Source organism: Emys orbicularis, chromosome 3 (genome assembly GCF_028017835.1).
Source record: "Emys orbicularis isolate rEmyOrb1 chromosome 3, rEmyOrb1.hap1, whole genome shotgun sequence".
Taxonomy (NCBI): Eukaryota; Metazoa; Chordata; order Testudines; family Emydidae; genus Emys; species Emys orbicularis.
Window position 1 is genome coordinate 157082020 of NC_088685.1, and position 21111 is coordinate 157103130.

The following is a 21111-nucleotide window of genomic DNA, read 5'->3' on the forward strand; positions in this document are numbered from 1 at the left end:
ATCTTAACAATATCCTTTAAAATATTTTAGATACTGAAATCAAGATAACAATAACTAATCAGGCTGGAGGAGAGAGCCTTGAACACAAATACATTTGTTTGCTTGTTTTTATCTGACATTTTTATTATTCATTTTTTCCATCTGTAAAAACTTGGTACTTCCTGGTTCACTGAAGGTATCCGAGACTATAACTTCATACTAGAGTTCTTGGTGTGACCCATGTAATCTATGATATTTACGATTCCACAGAATAATCTTCACTGAACCAGGAAGTAATAAAAGAAGTTTGCAGAGAGGAATAAGAATGGTTGAAAAGTTAGTCTGATTTAAAAATATTTTCCAGTGCTGAACCTCCTTCACAGCATAGATGTAGGAATAAGCACAGAAACCTGGGCTTCACCCCATTTTAGTTTTTGCTTTGTACGTTTTCTCTAATGTTTAATAATCGTATAGCTGAACCATTTCAGGAGGGGTACTAGGCAACACTCTTATCAGGGAAATATACATGGAATCCTCTTTGTTATTATTTTATCAATCAATTTATGTTTGTTTTATTAAAAAATGACCCAAAAAGCTGTAAAAAAGGTGACAGAAAAATTTGTTTTTATGCAACAAGGAAATAAACATGAACATATGTGCATGAGAACAAATTAAATGTGTGCTCTGTCTCAACAAGTGTTTCATTAATATACTTAGAACAGGGCATGAATTGGGCCAATACAAGTGGGCAGAGTTCCACTCCCTCCCTCTCCCATTTGATCTCTGATTGAGGACACTGGCAGCATCAGTCAGAATATCCAGTTTTACAGATCTTCAATCCTGAGTCCCATTGCATCTGCAAACATGTATGCTTTTCAGGTACTCAAGATACTTACCCTTATATTTAAACCAAGAAGCAATTAACTCAAAGAATCATATTTCGCTACTATGGAGCAATATTTTAAAGGCCATTTGACCTAGATATGTACTTATGAAGCAGCATTAAAGTTTTCAGTCTTGTGCTCTCAACACCAGATTCTGATGCTGTTGTTCACACTGAGTAGTTCCTTACGCAACTGGTAGCACTGTTGATTTCAATGTGAGTGAAGGTGGCAGAATCTGGCCATCATCAGTTAATAATGTGACACATTCAGGCTCCCAAAAACGTTTGTTTTTAATTTTCATTAAATGTAAATCCTTTACATCTCTACAAATTTAATTACTTTCCCAGTCTCAAACCAAGATCATGATGATTAGCTGTACATTGAGCTGGAGGAGTATGGAGTGCTGATTGTTGATGCACAGAAATGTGGAGATGGAGGGGGCAGATCAGCTGAGGGAGTTTGCCTGACTTCCACCAACATGGTTCACAATTTATCGGGTTACATGATGCATCTTACAGAAAGGCGACAGTTCCTGTGCTGCCCATTATGGATATCGTTAGTGTTATTTTGTAGCTCAGTGTTTGGATTACAATGCAATAATTGGCATAAAAGTTAACGGAAATAAAATAAGAGTTATTTTATACAGTTATGTATCAGCACATACAAATACTTACCTTTTGTCCTTCAGTGTCAAGAAATCAATGTAACTTGTTTGTCATCTTGACTATCCCAAACCAATAGGTCTTGTGATTTAACCTATCATCAAACTGTCATGCTTCAAAAAAATTGCTTAAATCTTGATAATTTTTTTTGAAAAATGTATTAGTCTTCTTGGTTTCAAGAGAGAAAATTGATTTTAGGTAGGCACACAAAGCAATGTGGCTTCGTCAGAGTGAATGGAATGATTCATGGTTATAAGCGCAGACATGCTGGAGGAAGAATATTTTCAGAAAAATTATTAAACTTTGAGTCTCCAGGTCTTTCATGTGCCCCATTATTTGCCACTGATGGCTGAGAGACCTGTGTTTGTCTTGTTTGAAGCCTTATGAGAGATGTGATGCTGTTGGCATCTGTTCCCAAACCACAGAACTTCATGTTTTCCCAACTAGGAAAGCAAAAGACATTCTTCATATAGAGATACTGAATAATGCTCTGCCGTTTTGGATATGATGATAAAACACCTGAAAAAGAGGTAGAAATAGAACAACTTTGTAATGTTTTCAAAAAGTTTTCCACTTATAATCAGCTTGCAGACACTGATTAGTTAAGCCTCTTAATACCTCTTTGAGAAAGATAGGTATCCCTATTTTACAGTGGGGCAAACTGAGGCACAGAGAAATTAAAATACTTTATTGGGGGTCATACAGAAAATCAATGGGGAAAACCAGGAACAGAACAGCACCTATTGTTGTGCTCTAATTAATCGGTCACATTTCCTCCCTATTGTGAATTCTTGATGATTGTAAGTAGTAATCCATTCTACAAATATTCTCCACTGTGTAAATGTTATGTTGAAGTCTTAATGTGGAGCCTGATGATACGAGATGCTCAGCGTTTTCTGCAATATGCTGAGGTGCTTGACTCTCATTGACTCAATTGAAGTTGATGATGCTGAGCAATTTGCAGAATCAGGTCCTTAGTATTAAAAACAAACAAAAAAACCCCACCTTGGCACAGTGTCATTAAAGCACATCCAGTAGGTAGAGGGCTTTGTGAAGACATAAAAAATTCCAGTTTTAGAGTAGAATATAATGAATCTCCTTTGTAACCGTTGCACTGTTGCATTTACAGATTGTACACATTTTAGTGCAAAACCAGCTAAACTTTTTATCTGTTCTTAAAAGTCATCCATATTTATCCATTAGAGCAGAGGTGGGCAAACTACAGCCCGCGGGCCACATCTGGCCCATGGGACCCTCCTGCCCGGCCCCTGAGCTCCTGGCCTGGGAGGCTAGCCCCCAGCCCCTCTCCTGCTGTTTCCCCCACCCCCGCAGCCTCAGCTGGCGCAGTTCTCTGGGCGGTGGAGCTGCAGAGCTGCGGCCTGACCCGGTGCTCTGTGCTGTGCGGTGGCGTGGCTGGCTCCAGCCGGGTGGCGCAGCTGCCTGTCGTGATGCTCTGGGCGGCGCAGCTGTAGTGCCGCCAGCCACCGGTGCTCCAGGCAGTGCGGTAAGGGGGCAGGGAGCAGGGGGGGTTGGATAGAGGGCAGGGGAGTTTGGGGTGGTGGTCAGGGCCGGGGGTGTGGATAGGGATCGGGGCGGTCAGAGTGCGGGGAACAGGGTAGTTGAATGGGGGTAGGGATCCTGGGGAGGCAGTCAGGAAGGAGAGGCGGGGTTGGATGGGGTGGGGGGAGCATTCAGGGGCAGAGGTTCGGGGGGCGGTCAGGGGACAGGGAGAAGGGGTGGTTGGATGAGGCAGGGGTCCCGGGGGAAGGGGGGCCGTTAGGAATGAGAGGAGGGGTTGGATGGGGTGGTGGGGGGCAGTCAGGGGCAGGAGATCCAGGGGCGGTCAGGGGACAGGGAGTGGGGGAGTGGTGGATGGGGCCGGGGTCCTGGGGGGGACATCAGGGGATAGGGAACGGGAGGGTTGGGTGAAGCAGGAGTCCGGGGGGGGGGCATCAGAGGGCAAGATGCAGGGTGGGTCGGATAGGGGGCGGGGGCCGGGCCACGCCTGGCTGTTTGGGGAGGCACAGCCTCCCCTAACCGGCCCTCCATACAATTTCAGAAACCCGATGTGGCTCTCAGGCCAAAAAGTTTGCCCACCCCTGCATTAGAGAGACTATTCTAGCATTTTTCTCATACAGGCTTTGGTCTATCAAGTCCATAATCCTGCTCTTGCTTCCCACAGTGTTCAGTTAACTCTTTAAAAGAAATTGCTCCATATTTTGAGGTTGCTTGTGTTCTTTATGACATAGGTGCAAAGTAAATGCCACATAAGTGGACAAAACCAACTTGGAAGTTGTGATGTCTAACGTGTATTCCCATAGACAAGAATATTATCTTATGTATTCTTTAATGTGCTGGTTTTTCTATGCTCTTCAAAACAGAGTTGTTTGTCTAATTCTATGCTGTTTCCCTCTTGTACAGGGAATGTAGTGGTGAGTTACCATGTATGCACTAAAAGAAAACTGCTTGGATAGACACCAGACCCATAATGTTGCTCATGGTAGGCAGGCACCATATATTTATATGTAAAATTTTCAGAAAACTCATACAACTGGTGCCTTGCTTATGCATGAGTAATGTCCTGTGTGTCTTTATAGCTGATTATGGACGCCTAGAGGGATCCTCCTTGGTGCTGCTAATGATTCTCTCTTGCTCACCAAATATTCAATTTGTAAGTTTAATAAAGTTAGTTCTGTATTCATTTTAATGAAGAAGACTGGGTATATTCTACAACAGATGAACTATTCAAGTTGTGCAAATATTCTTCAGACACTACAATTTAGATCTGTATAACTTTTGATGAAGATCAGAAACAGCTTCCAGCTAACCAAAGTGTTTGCCGCCTAAAGCAGTGTGTAGGCATTTTTTGTAGTTTCAGAACTTTATCCTGATTAGTATTTTGGTAAAGATTTCATAATGTATTAGCTTGATATATGAGCTGGTTTTTTGGTAATGTTTCAGTACTATGTGTAGTGCAAGCAAGGTGACTGCCTCTCTTTTAATAAATTATGCTATTTAAAGAATGGGCACTCCTTGATCAATCCTGATGGATTTCCTGGAAGACACAAGAAAGCACTTTCTGGAATAATTAAGTCTTCTCCCCAGAGTGAAACAGGGGAGACTGAGAGTGAGCATTTGCGTCTCCTGATTTCTTACTACTTTTCCCTATGTGTTTCGTTATTTTTTTTTAAACTACTAAACGTAGGGCTTGTCTACATGAACATTTAGTTTATGGCAAGCTGCTGTGTGAATTTAACTCTCACTAGCCTGCTGCAGTCTTATTGTTCATGTGAACCCTGTTGACACACACTAACAGTTTATTTCGCTTTAATTTTACTCCCCTTTCACAGAATCATAAAGGTTAAAAATGGAAAAGAACTCCAGTCTCTGGCCAACACAGGTTTGTTCCCTGCAGTATATTTGCCAGTACTTTGTCAAGTATAGTGTTAAATTTTTTAAGTGACAGGAGAGCTTATTCCACAATATGATAGAATACCCAGTTAAGAAATATTTCCTGGTAACAGCCTGTTTACTTTTTCTCAATTTCATGGCATTGTTTTTAGTTATGTTCTCATTCCTTCAGTGACGCATCACTTGCTTACCCTACCAGGGGACCATAATAGTTGTTACTGGGAAGTGTGTTAAAAAAGAAGCAAAAATATTATGTGTATATAAATATATTAAAATTGTGTCTGTTCGAAAATGTCCCTGTCCCCACATCCTCACCATGGTGCGTGTGTTCTTAGACTGTAAGCTGTTCAGAGCAGGGTCCAAGATGTGTCTTAATATATGTTTCTACAACACCTAGCACAGTGGAGCTCCCATCCTGAATAGGACCTCTGGGCACTATTGCAGTACAAACATTAATAATAACAACGATAGGTTACACAAAAAAGGAGGCAGTTGATTAAGTAGCCTCTTGACATAATTGAAGTGTAAGTGCTATAAAGAAACACAACTGCTTTGAAGAAAACAGGTTGAATATTTTGGAAATCAAATTATAGAAATGTCTCTTCTTGAAAGTATACTACAAACTAAGGTAGCAAGACAAAAAAGCTTCTAGATTACCTTTTCTGAGTTATGCCCGATTTTCCAGAATCTGCATTTTTAAGGAAAAAGAGCCCTAATCTGCAACTTGGTTATGCTCCAGACCCAAGAGGAAATGGATTATAGCAGTTGTGACTGTGACGAGCAGATGTTTTGGTTGGACTAGCTGTCAACCATCTGACTCATCATAAATCCTCAGTTCCCGTAAATTCCCAGTTTTCATTTACAATAGGTAGGACGCAGGAAAACAATGCTTTTAAATTCAAAATATAAAATGTGGTTTTGGTATTAACAGTTAACCACAATCCATATTAATTTACAAAAGGATAAATTTTTGTGAAAGAGATACAGCTGTTCCAGTAAAATGTAAAACTGAAGGGTATTTGTGAATGGCAGCTTCATTAGCTGTGAATGAAATCTAGCACATGATCATTTAGATAGTGCTAATTAATATAAATTGAAATACAAGTCAATGATATGGTCCTTTTGGTTCCTATGTTACTTGGTGTCCCTTATTTAAGCTTCCAAGGAAAGACCATTTTTTTCTTTGAATGGCTCAGAACCACACTTTTCATAACTTTTGTGTTGGTTTTGTATTTTCACAAAACCTGGAGACTTTTAGTAGTTTTCAGGATTTACCGGTAGATTATCATCCTGATTCTTATTTACTAAAGTTCTGACATGGGTGTACAATATAAATGACAACTGAGAGTTGTGACTTTTCTTCCAGTTTGTCAAAAACTTAAAAATTGCACTTACGTCTGAAATGTTTTACCTGCTGTTGTCATAAGCAGCACTGGAAGTGAGTAACTGAAAGAGACTAGAGGAAAATCCATCTTTTTCTTTTAGTTTCTTTACATTGTCCATTTGACAGCACTTTTATAGTCATTTTCACTGACTTTCTGTGCAGTCCATTTTCTCTGTTGCGTGAGTTTTTCACAGTGAAATAGGGGAGAGAGAGCATTTTTTAAAGTAGAAATGTATAATTGTAAAAAAGCCACTTAAACTGTTGGAGGGACATCCTGGAACTAGTTTTAATTCTGTATATTTTTTTTAAGTGGGCTAGATTTCAAGTTGCTTAAAATGTCCCTTTAAGATATTGTGTATTACTGAGAACTTGATATTTTTACTTACTACCATGTGCTTTATCCAAGAATCTCAAAATGTTTTGCAAACATTGTCATTATGTCACACAATACTTTTGTGATGTAGAGAAGGATTATTATCTCCATTTTACAGATGGGGAACTGAATATAAATAATACCCACCTTTTATAAAGTTTCTGATGAAAGAAGCTATATAAATACTAAGTATTATTATGTTTAGCCTAACTAGTGTAACTACAGATGCTATTATTCATTATAAAAATTCCATTCTTAATTCATACAAGTGTCTAATTCTGTTCTGAAATGTATGAGCTACTTGCTTTAACAACATCCCGTGGCAGCAAGTTCCATGGTTAATTATATGTTGTGCAAAAGATTGTTTCGTTTTAAATATTCAGAATTTGTTGCCATTTAAGTTCGAGTACCTTTTTCTTTTTGTATTCTGGAAACGGGAAAAATACTGAAGAAACAAAATTTGCTTATGACACGAAGGAAGATACAGTAATAGGAAAGTATATTCTCTAAATATATCATTCTTTCTGAAACTAAATTAAAAATAATAATAAAAAGGGTGCTTTTGCTTTGTTATTTTACTTGGTCCGTTGTATTAGTTCTATTTTGCCTGTTCTTTGAGACTAAAACCCATGCACAAAATGTAGACAGACGGGGAAATAATGTCTGGTTATAGCTTGGTACGAAACATAAAAACATCCTTGGCCTTTTGACTCTGGTGATCCCTGCGAGAGAGCTGCCTTTGTCCTTTGAAAAGATCATTGTTTCCCAACACAAACACTGAATATCAAGTCATCTAATCATTAACAGGTCTGTAGAGATGCAGCTCTGAGGGGTTAAATCTTGACTGGCACAGACACATCAAAAAGGTCCATTAATTTAAAAGCCAGATTTTTTTCCCATAGTTTATCTGTACAACATGTGTTTTCAATTTAGTTTTATAAACAGCAATTGTAACCGACATACTAAGGTTGAATGCAGTTCCACCAAGCGGATTGTTGCATAAATAAAAGTAACAAAGTACAGTATGAAAGAAATAAACAGTGTGTTGTTATGTACAAAAGGACTTAATTATAATAATGTTTGATAGTCTGACATAAAGTAATGTGCACTTAGGTCCAGCCAATCTATACAAAAATGACCTTTTTGCGACTTTGTATTGTGATAGCTCTGGGGCCATCCTAGGTTGGCCAGGGTGAGCCACAGGTCAGCCAGTTTCATAACAGCTCTGCAACAGTTACTGTATTATGGTACTTTTTAAACCTTTTTTGGAGAGTTAAGCAAATTGTGTCTGTAACTGATTGACCTTTTTTATACCGTATATTTGAAAAATGACAATCTGAAACGTAGTGGACAAATGTCAGTTTCTTTCCACAAACTTGTACTGAATTTAGCTATATTAATATTCAGTGCAATGCCATGTTGGCAGAAGTAGTTGCACCATTAACTTGTTACTATTGTATATTATTTTTTATAGAGGGAGAAAAATTAGGCAACCGGGTTTACTACCTGTATTGCAAACTTCAACTTGTTGCAACTTAAAATGTCAAAGGCATTGTGTTCATGTAAGATTATATATTTTAAAATTTCATCCACCATGAAAGTCCCTATTAAATGCTGTTATTAGTGGTCATAATAATTCTTGGTAATTTTCCTTTAGTTTCCTGATATATGTTCTTTTATATCTCGGTCTTTTTGGAGTCCTTTTGATCACTGAGATCTTGAAGGAAGGAAGGTAGAGCTAGATGGTATATTCTAGAAACTGTACATGTACTGTCACATTGTATTGAGTGCGTGGGTGGAGAGGTGAACTTTTGATCTATTTGAGCATTAACAATACTCATGTGGGATTTTAACTGTTCCATTTTGCCATGCTGTTGTGCAACCAATAAAAAGCATGTGTTCAGTGCTAATGTGAGCATGGTGTTTGAAAAGGGTTTCCAGCATAAAAAGAATTTGTGGTCCTGAAAATACCCTGGATATGAAAAGGGTAAACATACTCTATACCTTGCATCATGTGACAAATGCTTGTCAATTAAAACAAGATCCTTTTGATCATTAGACTGTACTGCTTAATCAGTTTTAACACTTCTGTTTGTCTGATTAGTGTGACTTAGCACGTTAATAGGGACAACACAGTTAATATTGCACTTAGACTTCAGGAGTGAAAGATGTTAATTGTCTCAAATTTTCTCTAGCCATGAAAATATATGCAATACTGGGGGGAGGTTTTGTGGACTGTGATCACTATTGTTGAATTGTAGATCAGAACTATGCCACAGAGTGAAGAAATATCTGAAAAAACACTGTCCGCTCTTTCTTATTGTTTTGTGTAATATGGCCAGCCTGTTCTAAGGCCCTGCCACACTACAGTTTTTAACTGTGTTTGTAACAAGTCACTGGTATGGTTTGGGTCAGCGCACACCACATGGTTTATATGCTGCTAGAATCCATGACAGCCAGTAGTATTTCACTCCAGCCAGAAGCCTGGGCTGGCACATGATTATCTTCCTATAACCAGTCAACATGCTCTGTGTTTGGTAGGTGAGCTGGATCACCTGGCTTTGTTTAATAGGTTTAATTGTTTAATTGTTATTAGCATTGTTTATTAGGTTTAATAGATGTTCCTTCTTCCTCACAACTATGGTGTGATAGAGCATCCCAGAGCATATTGCTGTGTGTATCGTTGATGCTACTTTGTGTTTGTCTGCAGGGCTTCTTCCTGTCACTATGGAAGAATAACCCATATTTTTCCTAAATGGATGGAAGCAAATACAGTTTATCAGAGAGCTAGGGTCAGACACAAATATGTTGAAAGACTACTCTATGGACAATGAATTGCCCTATGTTACTTGATGTCATTTAAGGTCACTACCACTTACGAGTTACAAAATCACAGCTGGAAGTTATGTGCAGATAGGGCCTAAATTAGAGAGAGACACCTTCGAGATTAGTTATGAAAGGGCAGCCTTAAATGCACACTCTAACTTGCACTGAGGCCAGGGCTGGGGAAGAGAATCAGGGAGCCATAGCCTACACCTTAATGTCACCCTCTCCTCCCTTCTCCTCCCCCCCCCCACCCCGAATCCCTGCCACCCTCAGCTCAAACAGAAGCTGAACACAGCAGAGAATCAGATCTATATACTTCAACAAAAGTTTATAAATGTAACATCTGGGTGTATAACTCAATGACCCAACGATATTATATGAAGATTCTTTGGTATTTTCATCAGTTGTTTATAACAATCCCAGGAATCTTAGAAATGAAATCTGTTTTTTACTGAAATGTTTATGCTCCAACACACTGAAAAGATGGTCTGTTACTGTAAGGGGTTGCTTGTGAATGCTGGGCTAGTATAATTGATTTTCTTTTGATTCATTGAAGAAAAATGAGCACTGCGGAATTTGTTGTCAAAATATTTAAAAAAATTAAGTGAAATTTACAAACAGATTTTTTTTAAATTGTCAAATTTTAGGCCATTCAACCTTTATGATGTCTCTTTTACCTACTCTGGGTATTTGACCCTCTTTGACCCCTTACTAGTAAGTTTCTGATTACTTAAAGTAAAGTTTGATGTTACCTGCTTTTTCTTTGTATTCAGGATGTGAATGAAGATCCAGGAGAGGATGTTGCTCTTCTTTCAGTCAGTTTTGAGGATACAGAAGCTGCTCAGGTTTTCCCCAAGCTATATCTGTCCCCACGTATTGAACAGTAAGTAGAATAATTGTTGAGTATTCCAGTTCTTCTCAGAACTTTTGATTTTTACTCTGATTGTTTCTGTAGGAAGTCTTTGGTAGGCCATAAAACCACTTTGACTTTTAATTGACAAAAGCCATGATAGTGATTACTGTAATTGGCTTTGACTGGAAGGGAGCAATTCAGTTAGTCTTGCCAGTTCCATTTTTATGTGCCTACCACTTATAGAGCTGAGCCACCATTGGCGAGACTGTTGTGGGGTCCACTGATCCCTGAAAATCAACCTACATTTTCCTGGAATGACTCGTACTGGAAGCGGCATCAGGTTCAGCTTAGCAGGCAGATTTCCCCCAGGGATGGGAGAGCTTTGTTTTTTTAAGATTGTGTTTATATATCTATGTATGTGTAGGTGTGCACTGTTCCTGTGTGTGATTGATACATATTCCCTGAAGAGAGGTAGTTTGTACAATAGAAAGGGATACAGTTAAGCAGTTTTGAATCAATGTTTATTAGAAGAGCTGTAAGGCTATATTTGTTAACTGTGGTCAGGAATTTGCAGTCTCAGTAAGATGTTTTTCCGGGGGGGAGGGGGTGTCAGAATATTTCATTTTAAGGTTGTTGGACAACACAGTTGGCACACAGACTTGCTAATAAACTAATTTTTACTCCTAAAATGGAAGGGTCAGAGGGAAAAATCTATCTGCTTCCTAAATTAGATTTCGCTTCTTCCATTTTTGGAATTAACAATGTCCCAATGTTTCCCCTCCCCTTGAGTCTTGAAATATCTGCTTGAAAGTTTCATGAAAAGCACTTCAGGCTTACAAGTGACTTTCACTTAGAGATAAGTTGGAAGATCTTGTAGTGCAAGTCCTTATTTTGCACGGCACCTGACAAATGAAAGTTTCCCAAAAGAAAAGCTTCCTAGTTTGTTACCTTGAAGAAAACTTCAAAGATTCATAATGCCCTTACAGAGGAATATTGAAAAGACTTCTTAGTATGGGGAAGGAGGTCTGGTTGCCTAACTCTAACCCTAACTCTAGAGTGCAGAATAAGGAACCAAGGGTAGTGGGGGAAGTGTTTGATATTAATAAATACACTTTAAAAGGAGAGCTCGTTTTTCATCTTCTTTTGTTTTGCCTTGTTAAGCCTTTTACTTGGTTTATCTACATTACTACACAGAAGTAACTATATTAGACTTTGCAGTTACACAGAGGTCAAGTTAAAGCTAACATTGATTCAGTGCTTTTGTTTTTCTGGTCAGTACTGAAATGACATTCCTTTCAACTGCTGAAAACACCTTGGGTGGAGTAGAAGAGATGGAAAAGTACTGACTACAGTAGTTTTAGCATAGCTCACTAATAATGCATAGAGTTTGTGAAAGGGCATGACATTTTGATATTTAAACCAAAAAGGCATTGATATGGATAAGCTGGATGACCAAGTAGATGGGTTAAAAAAACCTGAGATAAAATCATAAGGTTTACAAGGTATCTGGGAAGAAAAATCTGTAGAAAATGTATGTATTTCTTCTTTTAAGTTTTCAAGTCTTTTTAGCATCTAACCTTATTTTAGAAAAGGTTTTTGTTCTCTCCTTCATTTAACATTATTTATGGCTGTGTTGATTTCATTAGTGGCTCATTTTAAATACAAGTCATTTTCTCTGATGAGCTTTGGGATAGTGAAAAGGTTAGCTCAGGTACCCTTGATTAGGGTAACAAGTTGCATGCAGTTAGATTAAAGTAATTGATTATATGAACTGATTTCTTTTTTAATAAATGCTGAATTAACCTGATTGTATCATCAAATGCATTTAATGTAATGAATTTAGGCAAGTTACATAATTTCTCTGGGCCTATTTATTTTTCTATAAACTGTTGTACTTAGTTACAGTGCTCCACACGTGTGTTGTGAGGTTTAACTAATACATTCATTGAAGTTGTTTGTTGCCCTTAGATGGGAGATTCAAATTAGTTAGTAGTAGTAATAATAGTATTGCTGGTACTTTTTTGGCCAGAATAATGCAGATAATGGTCAGTTACTTTACTTGGTAATTTCACTGTTCCTATCTCAAGTACAAGTGATGATATATTGGTCTACCATAAATTTCCTCTCTGCAGTGTGTAGGGAAGTAATTATACAGAAAATCTGCAGGTTGAAGGTGCATTAGTATCTTATCTCCGCCCCCCCTTCCTTCCCTCTTCCTATCAAATGGTTCTGGAAAGAAGTTAACTCCTTGGAACCAAGTAGATAGCAATACAAAACTGAGTAGGTAAACTGAATCAAGCCTACTTTTCATAAAAATAATACAGAAATTTCCTGCATTCTCCACAACTTGCTTTACAAGTGGAGTGATACAAAAAACAATACCCATATATTTTTTAATTCTTTAAAATATCTTATTTCTGTTTTAAATATGTGATGTATACAGACTACGTGGTGGTGTGGTATACAAGTTTTATTAACACACATTTGAGATGTCTTGCATAACTTGTTCACTCATGGTTCTGTCACTCATGAGTAATGCAGCTATCCCAAGCTCAGGCCAATAAAACCTGCAGTGCCACACCATACCTGGATGCACGCTTTGTGTATCTCATCTACCAATCTAATTGTTCTTCAATCAGAAAGTGTTAGAATAGATTAGATTATCTATTTCATTTATAAAACGCCATCACCATGATATGTAGGCACCAGTAATCCATAGTATATAGTTACTTTTCTGATCCATTTATTAGTCATTTACAATAAATTACTCTTTCAAAGTAATTTACGCTCATTGTAATTTTTATTATCTTCTCTTGTTTCTTGAGGTAGATCTCTTCTCAGCATGTTTCGCTGCCTTTTAATTGGAATCTGCCTTCATTCTAACAGCATCTTTTCTTGTAATTTAGAAGTTTCATGACCAGGTTTTCGGTACTGTCTGTTGAACTGGGCTTCCTTGCAAAGTTACATTTGAGTTCTCTGAACTCCCAAAAAATGGACCTGACAGAGGTTCTGACACAGTCAAGATGTCATATGGGCTAAACTTCCATTGTTTGAAAACTGAAGCTTTTAACCAACAATATTTACTTCTTTGTATTTTTATTTTTTCCAAAACTACAAAATGGCCTCAAGAAGCCCTGAGGATTATCTTAATGACTTGAGGCCACGACATGTTACATTGCGTTGTGCATTGCTACAAAAGTCTCCCTCTACTGCTAAAGATTATAATTGAATATACCAAAACGGTTTAAGCAAATTAGCAAAACAGTTTGTATGCGGCACGTTTTAAGGAAAGGTAATAGCAATTTTGGGAAGCATTTTGGGGAAATTATCAACATTTGCGGAAACAGAACAATGTTACAAAATGCCCCTTTCCCACCTAATTACAATGTAACTTTATTAATGCTGCCAACAGTAGCTCTCTTAGGGAGGAATATTAAATGAGCTGTACATTCACACTTTATGAAAAAGGCTCATTCTGCTATGAATGTTTCCACTTCGGGAGCAAGTAAACCAGAGCTCTGTTGTTATGAAACATGAAAGTTGGCCAAATTTTCTGAGAGATTTTCTCACTATTAGGCCCTTTCCTGTAATTACACATGACCATACTTTCTGACATGTATATCAGCAACTTGAGGCATAACACAATATAATGTAAATACACTGTTTTTACTTTGCACAGTTATTAAAATGCACATTGGTGTATTTTATATGTGCATGGTAAACAAAATAATACTTACATTACACAGATGTAAGCTCTCAAAAGGATTAAGAAAACTGGGAAAGTGTCCTCATTTGCAGAGGGGAAAGTAAGGCACAAAGATTAGGTAACTTGCCAATAGGTCACACAGCAAGTCAGTAGCTGAGTAAAGAATACAACCCAGGGGCCTGATCCAACTCGCATTCAAGGGATGCAGGGTCAGGCCCAAGGAGTTTGACTCCCATTCCTGTGCTGCTTACCACAGTAAGAAATCCTTGGAAGAAAAGATCTTGCCTGACCTACAAATGCTGAAAACTGGTGGTTAGTTTTTCAAAATACCAACAGTCACTGACTGTGTTAAAAGTAATTTGCTTAAAGTTTGAGTTTTGAAAAGCACTCTCTGCTTTACCTTAAACTTTTAAAGAAAATATTTTCAAAATTTAAACAAATTGAATCCAGGTTCAGACACTTGAATGGATTTTCTGCTTGAAGAGATTTTGTATGTTGTAAATGGGCATCATCGCAATAATCTGTTAGTTGGCCTCAATTAGCAGTCTCAGCAGACTGAGAATCTCTGTGGCCTGGTCTACACTACAAAGTTCTGCCGGCATAGCTATGTCGGCTAGAAGTGTGAAAAAATCATGCCCCTAGCTGACACAGCTATTCCAGCAAAACCTCCAGTGTAGACACAGTTGTGCTGACAGAAAAGGGGCTTCTCTGGGCATAGCTAATAGTGAACTCCTGTCAAACTGCAGAACTCCTCCTTCTGTTGGCATATGCTGTGCCTATTGTAGGGAGCTATGCCAACATAGCTATGCCGGCATAGGCTCTGTAGTATAAACATGGCCTTTGTATCAGCATGAATCTTATCTACGCTAGCATTTTGGGGAAATCTTTCACTGTTGCAGTGGTACCTATGCTGTTCTGCTGCTGGTGGCAATAGTAGGAGTGCTCATGTAAACAGGGCTCAGGTGTGTTGTCTAACCATGCTTTAAGTAGGTCTAGATGACATTGTAGTAAGAATTTATGAGCCTTGTCTACACAGGCATGCCCACTGTTGCTAGCACCACCCTAGCTGCACGGGTGCTAGTGCGACAGTGGGAGGTTTCCTCAAAAATGTAAAAGTGACACAACTATAGAGAGTGACTAGACTTTCCATTCCTTGAAGTGGACTTTCCAGGCCAGGTTTGAAGCCTGTTGGTGGTATGGTGTCTGAGATGCTCGTAGAGCTGCTGGCTGTATTGTACCTGTTCTGTGTATAAATAATCTGTAGTACAGTCTCCAGGACTATCAGTCCAACACCTATTACTAGCACTGAATTTACTTATTTTCTCTCTAAGAATCTCTAAGAAAAAAGGGTTTATCATAGAAAACCTATCACATCATTAAGTTTCCTGCTACTATCAAAGTCACTAGAATCTAAGGGCTTGTGTACACTACAAAATTAAGTTGACTTAAGTCGATATACAGCCACTGCAGTAATTAAAGTGATGGTTCACGTCCACATTTGCTCCTTCTGTCGGTGGTGCGCTATCCACCGACTGAAGTGGGGCATTGAAGGACACTGACAGCTGGAGCCCTGCAGCCTTGGGGTTGACAACCTCAGCTGTAAGCCCTGCGTGGGGCTCACAGATGGCTCCCACCACCACTGACAGCTTACCCAGCGCTGATAGCCCGAGTTGTCAGCACCAGGGCAGGGCGCCCAGCAGTGAGCCCCGCACCCAGCTGACAGCTCGGGCTATCAGCGCCAGGGCAGCGGGGGAGAGCTCCATCTCTCAGCCCCACTCAGAGCTGACGGCCAGCAGGCAATGTAAGTAAATGCAGTGAGAGGTTGAAGAGCTACATTCTACAGGAGTGGATGGAAGCTATTTCAGAGCTCCACAAGTTCATTGCAAGGTGACAGCTATTTTGTAGTTTTAATTTATTTATTTTTTTTCTTATTAAAAGAAAATTAAAATGACTTGGCTAGCCTTTTTCAGCATTTAAATAATAGGATATACTGGTTAAAATAATGTTGTTTAGCTAGTGCTTGTGTTCCCTGGATTCACAGAAATAATCCTATAATAAATACTGTTGTCCTGAAGGGCTTTTCTTTGATAAATACACAAACTTGAGTATGCTAAGAAAACCAGCTGTCAGTAGAAGAAGTTGTGTTTCACTTTAGTGGAGCAGGGTCCATGCTTTATCCTTTAGAGGCTGAAATGTTCCTTTTACTAGTCTGGGAGTAGGGCCAGAAGAGTTCTTCGTGATTGAGGATGGAATTCTATATTCAGCAAGTTTTCAACACCACTGAACTTTTTTAATATTCCCCTGCCCATTAAGAAAAGAAGAGCATGGTCTCAGCTTTAGATTTCTAACAGCCCCATGTATTTTTCAACAAAAAACAACTTGTGAAGAAAATTAAACTCATGTGTGTATTTGCCCTAGAAGACAGTAATTATGGAAACATAATGTTATGTAAATGGAAACAACCCCTGAGCAATTAGTAATATTTAGATGTTTCCATCTATCTGTTTTTATACAAGTATGTTGAGAAGAGAGGGGTGCTTGAGTGGATTAGATTTGACGGCATCTAATTTAGAAATATCACTAATCTGTTTGCTTATTAAAATAAGTTGATGATCACTGTCTGGTTCCTAGTGGACAGGTAATCACATAACTAAAACACCACCCTAGTTTTTACTGATTGGCTGCCTTATTGGTGGTCTCAGTAGAGGAACTGAATGGGTCATAGAGATTGACTTGCTTTCTTGTCCCTTGTAATTGATCTCTCCAGGTCAAGGCGAAGGCATTTTGGTATAGCGTGAAATGGCAAAAGCTTGCATTGCCAGTGCCTGTGTAGCAGCTGTTCTGAAGGGAACCTATGTACTCCAAAACTGTAAAACTACCACCTTTTCATCATTTCTAAATGTGCTTTCAAAAAGGAAAGAAAATCCAATCAGCATGAAAATAATAAATATTCAGTTTAATGATTGCGGTTACCCCCTTCGGCTCATTGTATTTTTTTGTTTAAGTTTAATGCTATTGTGTTAAATAAGAGCTCTCCTCCCCTTATAAAACTTCCTTCATACAATACTTCTCTGAATTTACTATACATATCTGCCCATGAGACTTTATCTAATGTTTGTGTACTGTGTACAGCATTAGTTGTTGATGTGTACTGGAAATGAGAGTACAAAGTAGTGTACTAGAAATGTAAAGAACAGAGCTTACCAGAAGTGCAGTTGCCCAAGGACATAAATGTATTTGATAGTTTTACTGTCCCAGCACGAACAGATGAACTGAACAGCTACCTGTCCTTGACAGCTGTTGTGATGAATGAAACAGAACTGGATAATAGGTGCTAAAGGTCTAATCTTCTCAAGATGCACATCTGCAACTCCCATCAGTGCTAATAGGGAGGCAGTATGATTTCAGACAAGTGACTAGAAAAGGAGAGTTGGAGTCAGGTCTCCTTGATTCTGATGCCAGCTCTGTCATTGACTTGCTGTGTGTGCTCATGGACAAGTAGCTTAATTTTCTCTTTCTCAGTTAATTAATCTGTACAGGGTGTATAATAACACCTGTCTCACAGGGATGTTGTGAAAATTATTGTTTGTATAGTTAGGTGCCGAGAGATCCTTAGAGGAAAGGCACCTAAAATGCTTATTATGATTTATTAGAACTATGGACATATTTCAAAGGTGAATAAACTATGACTTTAGATCTCAAATTCATAATCTTAGGAAGATTAAGGTATAGGCAAAATCTCATTTACTTGTAACATAAGTTTTTAATTTAAAGTAATGATGGAATAACATTATCTCAGATGCTTATATTCTGTATAATTTATTTATGTTTATTGTGGCAATTAATTTACATGCCTATCCTATTTTTCTTTAACATCCATCACCGTAGTCTCTAAGTCAGAGGTGGGCAAACTACGGCCCCTGGGCCACATCCAGCCCACGGGACCGTCCTGCTTGGCCCTTGAGCTCCTGGCCGGGGAGGCTAGACCCTGGCCCCTCCCCTGCTGTCCCCAATTCCCGAGTGGTGCGGCTGCCAGACATGCTGCTCTGAGTGGCATGGTAAGGGGGCCGGGGGGTTGGATAAGGGGTTGGGAGTTCTGCGGGGGGGGGCAGTCAGGGGACAGGAAGCAGGGGGGGTTGGATAGAGGGTGAGGTCCTGGGGGGGTGGTTAGGGGCGGGGGGTCCTGGGAGGGGGCGGTCAGGGGACAAGGAGCAAGGGGGTTGGATTGGTCGGGTGTTCTGAGCGGGGCAGTCGGGGTGGAAAGTGGGAGGGGGCAGATAGGGGGCGGGGGCCAGGTTGTTTAGGGAGGCACAGCCTTCCCTACCTGGCCCTCCATACCATTTTGCAACCCCAATGTGGCCCTCGGGCCAAAAAGTTTGCCCACCCCTGCTCTAAGTAATGCTAGATGCCTACCCTATTTCCTTCAGTCTTCATCACTGAAACTGACACAGAACAATTAGTAAAATAGAATATGAAGGACATTAAATTTGTTAGCAACGAAGTCTTATGTCCAAGGCAATTTATTGAGGGACTGAAGAGATATAAATTATGACTACATGCTGAAACTGAAGTTGAGGCAAGTGGTAAATAATTAAGTGACAAGTGAGAGACATAAAGAAATCCTTGCATTTGACAGTAAACTGTAATGGTAAGAATTAATGCTACATTTTTACCCTAAAAATTGTTTAACAAAAGTGCAGTAGGTAATAAAAACATTCTACTATCTTGCATTAAAGCACTTTCCTTATATGAGTCTCATACCAATAATGACTGTTCATTGTAAGTTTTAAATTAATTTGAGAGTGTGTACTAATGGAATTGACACGCAACATCTATTCAGAAGCCCATTAACACAAGTTCTTCCTACCATTTCAAAAGCCCTACTCTGCATGACTTTTTGGTAACAGCGTTACATCTAATGGACTTCTTAGCTGTATCATAGATTCCTAGAAGGCAGAGATGGAAATAATGCATTAGATTTTTCAGATCATCACCTGGAGGCCAGTGCAGGATTGTTTCCCATAGTGCATATTCTGGTGTTTTGTCCTGTCTAGTTTTAAAATATATCTTACAGTAGAGTTTCCACCACTGCCTTGGAGAGATTTTTCTGCAGCCAGTTATCTCTGGATATAATAGAGGCAGCGTTGACTGAGCTCAGAACTTTTGAGGTACATGTAGAATTACTTGAGTTGAAACTGAGTGGATAATATGGAGTCTACAACCTCTTCTGTAGACGGTAAATTAAAGGAACAACGAAAGCTAGTGAAAACGCTATCTAAATCTGGTAGCTGATAGGAAAATCAGTTCTTAGAAAAGAAGATTCTGAACAGACAGGTGAAAGGTTGGGAATTCCCCTTCCCTAGCCTTAGGAAGTTTCTATTTAATTTCATTTATAGAGGATCCCAGCCCAGAATCTTTTTATTGAAAGTTAAACAGTAAACATTAAATGCAGCCAGTTCTAATGGCAAAGGGCCTGGAGAATCTCTTCTGAGCGGGTAAGGGTGGGGTTGAGTTCCTTAATAGTGCTTTAATATTGAACACTTATTGTCAGATATTTTTGATTGTGAGAATTTTTAAGTTGATCTTTGTTCAGAAATAGAGCTCCTTCGAGACTAGACTACACAGGCCCACTGGTAGGAAATTTGAAATGTTTATAAGACAGAGCTGTGAAGAAGAGGCTGATGATTAAATTATATTTTTATGAGGCATGAGGTTTTATTGTGGTTTCAAATCTGTGGTTCTTATACTGTGACCTGTGGACCATCAGTAATACAGAGAATACTTCTTGGTAGTCCACAGAATCAACATTTTGAAACCAGAGCTATAGGTGATTGCGTGTTGGGGAGAATGTCCATGAAATGACCTCTCTTATGAAGAGGTCTGCAGAAAGGAAACATTTGAGAGACATTTCTTTTTTCAAGTTACAGTGATGTTACTTTATCAGCAATAAACATCATCCTTTCTTTCTTTTAAGTGACTGTCAGCTTCCAAAATATGGGCATATCATACCGATTGGCATTATATGCGACTCTTATTGCTACTGAGTCTTTATACCAAGTTATTAAAATTAATTATCTTAATGTGTGTAGCTGGAATTTGGAAGTCTTGTAATTTGTGCTATCTCATGGGATTTTACAAGAGTTTATTAGATTTTATTCTTTTATTCTCATGGTTTAACTATTTGTATGACAACAGCGGTGTCTGAACTGACTGGGCTTGTAGTGTATGATCTTTCCCATCCTTTGCCTTCATTGATATGTTCATGTGTTATTTCTCTGAGAATGTTAATGTTGTGCCTTCAAGCTTTTGCAGGGGATTGTGAAAGCTGACAGGTTATTATATAGTTTTTTTAAAGGTAAAATGTATGTATGCGTGTCTGCGTTGTTGGGCTTTCACCATAGAGCTGCAACATTGGAGATGTAATGTAAAATTTCATAAGTAAGAAGTTAGAAATGAAATGTGAAAGAACAGAAAGAAATGTGATTTTAAAATACATCATATTTCCCTCATCCTTTTGACTATTGTGGAATGAGCTACCTAAATTCACGAAGCTTAAACAAATTTTGTGTCTGATCTAGATAAAACTCTTTCCATCTAGATATTAACTTTTTCATACAGATTCGTTTTTCCTGCAGTACGGCCTAATAAAATATAATTAGAGCATTAGTTTTCTTGTATATTGGTTGTGTTGTTATGAGTGTATGCTTTGTTATACTATACTATATTTAATTATTATAATCTCTCTTTTTACATAGTCACTTCTAAATATTTTATTTTACATTGAGTTTCCCTAAAAATACCATCCTCTATCATTCTCATTCCTTGTGTCTTAGCTCCTTACGATAATACTGGCAGAACTCCCTCAGCCCTTAATGAATTTTTCCCTCTGAGGACAATGGTAATTGAAGAGGGCACAGGCCAGTCTCCCTCCATCAAGCACCACTCCCCAGAGGGGATTCTTTTCAATTCTTTCTGGACTTCGGTTGGTGGAAAAGCTTCCAATTTGCTACTTTGCTGCTCCAGCTCGTCACAC

General features: G+C 38.8%; 1 protein-coding gene across 2 annotated transcripts in view; it reads left to right on the forward strand.

The window, feature by feature from the left end:
* Positions 1–21111, forward strand: part of BABAM2 (BRISC and BRCA1 A complex member 2) — a 304684-nt gene that overhangs the window by 166092 nt on the left and 117481 nt on the right. For both annotated transcript variants that reach the window (XM_065400929.1, XM_065400928.1), the window contains exon 7: positions 10293–10402. In XM_065400929.1, coding sequence (XP_065257001.1) covers positions 10293–10402 — 110 coding nt within the window. The remainder of the gene's footprint in view (positions 1–10292; positions 10403–21111) is intronic.